General features: G+C 37.6%; 1 protein-coding gene across 1 annotated transcript in view; it reads left to right on the forward strand.

The window, feature by feature from the left end:
* MAP2K4 (mitogen-activated protein kinase kinase 4) overlaps positions 1–8032 on the forward strand; it is a 115305-nt gene that overhangs the window by 75691 nt on the left and 31582 nt on the right. The window contains exon 7 of the mRNA XM_014547010.1: positions 3210–3251. Within this exon, the coding sequence (XP_014402496.1) occupies positions 3210–3251 (42 nt within the window). The remainder of the gene's footprint in view (positions 1–3209; positions 3252–8032) is intronic.

Genomic DNA, 8032 nt, shown 5'->3' on the forward strand with positions numbered 1-8032 from the left:
CAATACAACAAAATAGCATACATATCAAATCGCATATATATCAACATATGTGTAACTCCCATCTATTGAAAAAAATCCGCATTATTAACCGGTACACCTACTAGTTTTATTTTTTCGCATGCACCTGTTCAGTTTTTCCAATATCATTTATTGACTAGACTGTCTTTACTCATTGTATCTCCTTGCCTCCTTTGTCAAATATTAATTGACCATATAGACATGGGTTTATTTCTGGACTCTCTATTCTGTTCCATTGACTTATGTGTCTGTTTCTATTCTAGTATCATGCTGTTTTGATTACAATAGCCTTGTAATATAATTTCATATAAAGTAGTGTGATACCTTCAACTTTGAACTCTTAAGCATTTTAAATGCTCATTAGAAATACCATTCTCATTTTGAAAATGTTCAGATGTGCTGAAACTGTATCACAAAGCCTTGGGTTTTTATTGTAGTTATTGAAACTTAAAATAAACTGTGTTATAAGACAGAACTAAATGTATACTGACTAGAAGTATGAAATCTTGTGATTGGAGAAGACCTTAGAGGTTAATCAATTAATTCTCCACCCAACCCTAAAACTTATTTATTTATTTATTTGTGTGTGTGTGTGTTCTTAATTGGTAACTCTAGTAACTGGAAGAATACTACTTCATGATAAAGCCTATTTCTTTGTTCAATTACTAATTAACCACTGTTAATTCTATACTTGTAGTTTCTTCTTCCTCCTGTCCTTGTACTTTTTAATGAGTTGAATATTCATATATTTTTTTACCCAATACATTGAATTTCTTAGCTTACTTCACTATTTCACATCAGTATGACATTGTATCTGTATATAGTCATGCATTCAGGTACATAACTGTATCCTGGGCCTAAATATTACATCAAGTTATTTTGTTAGTAAGGTCATGAGTCTGGAACTTGTTTAGGTTGCACAGGAATCTTGGTATCTCCTCTCCCCTTCTTTTACCAAACCATAACTTTATTCTTCATAATCACTAAATCCTTTTTCAATCTTACGCAAAAGAGTTGTTATTTAGGATTGGACTAGATCTTCTCTCCTAACTGGATTCCTTAGTCAACTTTTCCAGTGCTGTGTTCACTAAAGCCTCCCACTGGCTCTACCTTCACTGGAATTCACCTCCCTATGCTTGAACATGCCAATTTAGTGCTCCTGTTCATTTATTTAGTCCTTCATTTAAGCAACATTTAAATATCTAGCCCCAGGCTAAGTAGTGTGGAAGTCTGATTTCATGAAAAGAAGGCAGGGTAAGTGATATCTACAATTGAGAACTTACTGATAATAAAACAAAAAGCTTTTTATAAACAAAAAGAATAGGATCTGAATGGTATCCTTATGATTTCTCACAAATAGCTGGGTAAAATTCAGTTTTACATCTCAGGAAGGTCGAAGGGAGTTGAGATAAGCAGTTATAAGCACTAGCATCTATTGAATGCTCTATCGTTTTCACATATATTATCATCACAACGGTCTCAGGGAGTTTGGTGGTATTATGTCCTTTTTACAGAGAGGAAACTGAGATTTGAGTACTAATTTGAAAAACGTCGCACAGCCACTAAGTGTCACAGTTGGGAATTCAGAGACAAAGTTCTCACTGTTCATTCATTATATACCACAGGTGGTCTAGGGATGAAGAATTTTTAGCTTAATTTAAAATATAGCCTTTTTAAACATTACAACTTTTAACTATGATAACATGAAATCTTAAGAACTATACAGTTAAGCTGTATATAGTCATAAAATGCCTAGAGTGAACTTGAACTTCTCCCCCCAAATCTTAGAATAGAAGAAATAATAGGTACTTTCTCAATAATAAAAAAATGAAGTTTTAGAAGCAGAAAGTTCATTTAAAGAGTGCATAGTCAGCCTATCTGGTTTGACTCAGTGGATAGAGCATCGGCCTGCAGACTGAAGGGTCAAGGGCACATACCTCAGTTGCAGGCTCAGGCCCTGGTCGGGCCTGTGCAGGAGGCAGCTATCAGGTGTCTCTCTCACACCAGTGTTTCTCTCTCTCTGTCCCTCCCCTTCCCTTCCACTCTCTCTAAACAAACAAACAAACAATAAATAAATAAATGGAAAAATATCCTCTGGTAAGGATTAACAACAAAAAAGTGAGTAGTCAAAGTTTGTTTTCTCAAGTTACAAAGGGTAAAAATGTTAAACAGATTTAATAAGGGTTTAGAGAAACACTTTTCTTTCAAGATTGATTACTTAAAAATAAAGATCTCTTTTGGCTACATGACCTTCAGTTTTAGTAATAGACCCAAAATTCTGGGTTTATGACAGGAAAGAATGGAAGTGTTTGTGCAGTCAGGACTTTTTGCCTTACATCACTGTGTGAGAGACACGTGCTTTTAATTCTGTCACTGTGAGAAACCCTCCAGAATATTTCACATAATTTAGTGTCCACAAGACATCAGGTTTTGGTCTGGTTCAGTCACCATCAATCAAGGGGCTTGTGAAAAGGTATTTTTCTTCTTGTAGCTACTATGTAGAGATTAATCTTGCTATTGGGTAATTTTGAGCCTTTGTAAGTTCTATAGCTTTATTTAGAGCAGTGAATAAATAATACTTATTACTGAAGTTGGTAACTTATATGTTGCCATTGTTTCCAACCATGTATACTTCTTTCTAGGATGGACCTAAAGTCAAATAAAAAGCCCCAAGTTCAACTTGGATTCGATTAAGTAAGTTATTAAGACATCCAATTGCACAGGTTTCTAAATTCGTTTTCAGACTTTGTAGACTGGGAAAAGAAGAGCTTGGTAGTACTGAAAAATGAAAGTAACTTTTAGCCTATAGTTTACTTAAAGGCTTTTAATATATAAATTGTCAGAATTTAATAGCAAGGAAATCCTTAGGTTGAGGTTGGAGAAATTCTAGTGTAGGAAATACTGTTCTGAGTAAGTTCTGATTGTAGAAGTTCATCAGATTATATAAAAGTGATATTAGCTGAATTTAGTCACCTTCTCTTTCTACTCCCTCTTCTCATGTTCTTCTTTCTCTTTCCTTCCCCCTTGCAAGTTATAAATACAGCTTATGGAGCTAATGTTGACACATGATAAACCACACATATTTAAAGTATACAATTTGATATGTTTGGACAAATGTATGCACCTGTACAGTTATGACCATACTCAAGATAATGAACTTCATCACTCACAAGTTTCCTTGTGTCCCACAGGTAATACACACTTCCTTTCTGCTGTCAGCATCCTCAGCAACCGTAGGTCTGCTTTCTGCCACTATAGATAAATTTGCATTTTCTAGAATTTTGTGTAAATGGAATCAAACAGTATGTACTCTTTTTTAAAGAAATTTTCTTTTACTCAGCATAATTATTTTGCAATTCATGTTGTGGCATGTATAAATAGTTTGTTCCTTTTGATTGTGGAGTAGTATTAGTTTTCCATTGCGTGGGTATACCACAGTTTGTTTATTCATTTGGGTTGTTTCCAGTTTTTATCTATTACAGTAAAACTGCTGTGAGTATTTGTGTACAAGGATTTGAGTGGACGTATGATTTTATTTCCCTTGGGTTAAATACCTGGAAGTGGGATGGCTGGATCATATGTTTCAGTTTTTTAAAAAATGGGCAAACTACTTTTAAAAGTGCAGTTGACTTTTGAACAACTTGAGGGTTGGGGTGCTGACCATTGAAAATTTGCATTTAACTTTAAACTCCCCACAAACTTAATGAGAGTTGTCCCTCAGTATCTGCAGAGGATGGTTCTAGGCACTTCACCAGTACCCAAATCCAGAGATGCTCAAGTTCCCTATGTACAATAGCATAGAACAATGCATGCACTCGGCGCCCTGCATTCTGATTCCCCACTGCAGATCCAAAATAACTGTTTTCGATCCACAGTTGGTTGACGAGGAGGATGTGAAACCAGGGATATGGAGGGGTGACTGTATATTGAAAAAAAATCTGCATTTAAATGAACCTTCGAAGTTCAAACCCATGTTGTTCAAGGGTCAACTGTAGTTGCATTTGCAGCTTCCAGTGGTGGTGGATGAGTGTTTATTTCTTCCACATCTTCTCAACAGTTGGGGTGTCTGTCTTTTTAATTTTTAGCCACTCTAATAGATTTAGAGTGGAATCTCATTGCATTTGTAATTTTCATTTTTCTAATGACAAATGCTGTTAAACAGCTTTTCCTGTGCTTACTTGCCAGCTGTCTTCTTCAATGCAGTTCCTGTTCAAATCTTTTTGTCATTTTCTTAATTGTTTTGCTTATTTTCTTACTATTGAGTTTTGGGAGTTTTTAAAAAAATGTTATTCTGGATACAGGTTTATTATCTATCTATATATATAAAAAGCCTGTGGTCATGATGCCCTCATGCCATAACGACTGATCACCAGGAGGCTGCGTCCGCGGCAGGCGTGGGCGGGTGGGCAGGGCTGCCTGCGCAGTGAGGTGCGCAGGTGGGCGGGGACTTAACACTGCGTCCCCTCGGGTGCCAGCAGGGGCTTGATGCTGTGTCCCTGTGGGCGCTGGCGGGTCTGGGTCTCACGTGATTTAGAGGCGCAGGTGGGCAAGGCCCGTGCGGGTGGGTGGGGACTTGATTCTGGGTCTTGCGGCGCTGGTGGGACTTGACACTGCATTCCCGTGGGCGCCGGCCCAGACTCTGACAGGAGAGAGGAGGGAGTCAGATACCCGCACCCAGGACTTGACTCTGGGTCTTGTGGCGCCAGTGGGACTTGATGCTGGGTCTCTACGGGCGCCGGCGGGGACTTGACGCTGCGTCCCCATGGGTGCTGGCCAGACTCTGACGGGAGGAAGGAGCCGGATACCCGCAATATTAAAATATTTCCTCTAATTAATCCCCTTTTAATGTGCATGAATTTTGTGCACTGGGCCACTAGTCAGATATATGATTGCAAATGTTTGTCCCCCTATGTCTGTGTCTTATCTGTTATACATTTTAAGTGTTTTTTAAAAAAATATATTTTTATTGATTTCAGAGAGGAAGGGAGAGGGAAGGAGAGATACAAACATAAATGATGAGAGAAAATCATTGATTGGCTGCCTCCTGCATGCCCCCTACTGGGGATGAAACCCGCAACCCAGGTATGTGCCCTTGACCGGAATTGAACGTGGGACTCTTCAGTCCGCAGGCTGACACTTTATCCACTGAGCCAAACCAGCTAGGGCTTAAATATTTATTTTAGAAAGTGAAAGTTTTTAATATTAATGTAGGACAACTTGTCTGTTTTTTTCTTTTATGCATTGTGCTTTTGGTGTATCTAAGGAATTTTTGCTGAACTCAAATTAAATTTTCTCTTATGTTTTTCTCTCATACTTTTATAGTTTTAGACATCACAATTATATTATCCATTTAGAATTAGTTTTTATGTGGTGAGAGGTGTGGATTGATGTTTGCTTTTTTGCATTTGGATATCCTTTGTAGCTTTGCCAGAAATCAGTGTGTGGGTCTATTTCTGGACTATCTAGTCTGTTCCATTCATCTGTTTTGTCTCTCTTTGCACCAGTTTCACACTGTCTTGATTATTCTAGCTTTATAGAAAGTCTTGAGATCATGTAGTACTTACTGGTCTTTAAAATTCATTTTTCTTAAAAAATAAGTTTTAGCTAGTTGAGGCCCTTTTCGTTTCCATATAGATTTTGGTATCTGCTTGTCAGTTTTTATAAAAACAAGTCCCCAGAATTGTTGATTGGGATTATTTTGAATCTATACATCTGTTGGGAGAGTATCAATATTTTAACAGTATTAAGTCTAATGACCCATTAACATGGTATTTTATTTCATTTACATCTTTAAAACATTTATCAGCAATATTTTATAGTTTTTACCATATAAGTCTTTCACATTATTTGTTAAATTAAGTACGTGATATATTTTGATGCTTTAATAAATGAGATTTAAAAAAATTATTTCCTCTTATGTTGTGACTAATATGTAGAAATACAATTGATTCTTGTTTTTTTTGTTTTGTTTTTTTGTTTATTCCCGAATTTATATCTCCAACCCTGACTTCTCCCCTGAAATCTAGACTTCTACAACTGCCTAACCAATATCTCCATTTGGATATTTGATAGGCAACTCAAAATTAAGATGAGCACAAATTGAGATCTCTCAACTTACTACCTCACTTCCCAAACCCTCATCACCCCCAGGATTTATCTCCACAATTGGTCCTATCAGTCTAGGTACACAGGCCAAAAAGTCAGGAGTTATCTTGATTCCTCTTATTTCCTTACATTCCAATCAGTAAGTTCTACTGGTTCTACCTCCAAAATATATCGTAATACCTATGGTGGCCTTCCTTGCCATCTCACTGCTATAATCCTGGCCCAAGCCACAGTCTAACCAGTCTTTCCATATCCATTCCTGCCCCTCTAGGTTCATTCCCCATGCAGCAGAGTGATTTTAAATGGTAAACCAGGTAACCTTACCCCAGAGAATTGCACTGAGAATAAACTTTGCATTTTACTTGCAAAGCTTCACACTATCTGATTGCTATTTACCTCTCCTTTATGGCTCTGCTCTTTGCCTACTGTGTTCCAGCAACAGCAGACAGCAACCTGCTTTCCATTCCTAAACAGATAGGAACAGGTAAACTAAGCTCAGTCAGGTTCTTATGACTTTATACTAGCTATTACCTTTGCATGGGATGCTGTTCCTTTGGACAAAAAAAAAAGAGAGAAAGAGAAAAGGAAAAGAAAGACAGAAAAAGAGAAGGAAAGAAAAAGGAAAGGAAAGAGAAAAGGAAAAAGAAAAGAAAAAAAAAAGCTGGCACCTTGGCTGGTGTGCTCAGTGATTAGAGCATCGCCCCACACACTGAAGAGTCTGGGGTTCAATTCCCAGTCAAGGGCACCGTACCTGGGTTGCAGGTTCCATTCCCACTTGGGTTGAGGTGCCTGTGGGAGGCAACCAATCAATGTGTCTCTCTCTCATGGATCTCTCTCTCTGTCTCTCTCTCTCTCTCTCTCTCTCTCTCCTTATCCCTCTCCTTCCCACCCTTCCACTCTTATGAATTTTGGAAGCTTTTTGTAGATTTTATCACATTTTCTACATAGATTATCATGTCATCTGTTAATAAAGAGCTTTTATTTCTGTCTTTCCAATTTGGGTCTCTCTCTCTCTCTCTCTCTCTCTCTCTCTCTCTCTCTCTCTCTCTCTCATACTCTCTTTCTTTTCTTTTTTCTTCCTTCACTCCCTTCCTCCCTACCTCCATTTTTGTTGTTGTTTTCTTCTTTTTCTTTCGTTTCTTATTGCACTAGCTAGATCCTCTGGTGCACTGCTATTGGATAGAAATGGTGAGAGTGAACATCCTTGTTATGTTTCTGATCATAGGAGGGAAGCATTCAGCCTTTCACCATTAATTATGATGTTAGCTGTAGGTTTTTCATAGATGCTCTTTATCTGGCTGAAGAAGTTCCCTTCTGTTACTAGTTTGTAGAGTTTTTTTCAGGAATGGATATTAGAGTTTTGTCAGATTGTTTTTATACATTCTTGAAATGATTGTATGCTAAATTTTTCTTTTTTTTAAAGATTTTTTAAATAAATCTTTATTGTTCAGATTATTACAGTTGTTCCCCCCATAACTCCCCTCCACCCAGTTCCCACCCCACCCTCTGCCCTTAACCGCCCCCCACTGTCCTCATCCATAGGTGTACAATTTTTGTCCAGTCTCTTCCCCCACCCCCCACATCCCTTTCCACCCTGCCCAATAGTCACTCCACTCCCTTTCTATGCCCCTGCTTCTATTATATTCACCAGTTTATTCTGTTCATCAGATTTTTTATTTACTTGATTTTTAGATTCACTTGTTGATACATGTGTGTTTGTTGTTCATAATTTGTATCTTTACCTTTTTCTTCTTCTTCCTCTTCTTAAAGGATACCTTTCAGCATTTCATATAATACTGGTTTGGTGGTGCTGAACTTTAGCTTTTTCTTATCTGTGAAGCTCTTTATCTGACCTTCAATTCTGAATGATAGCTTTGCTGGGTAAAGTAATCTTGGTTGTAGGTTCTTG

This window comes from Myotis brandtii, unplaced genomic scaffold (assembly GCF_000412655.1).
Source record: "Myotis brandtii unplaced genomic scaffold, ASM41265v1 scaffold461, whole genome shotgun sequence".
Classification (NCBI taxonomy): Eukaryota; Metazoa; Chordata; class Mammalia; order Chiroptera; family Vespertilionidae; genus Myotis; species Myotis brandtii.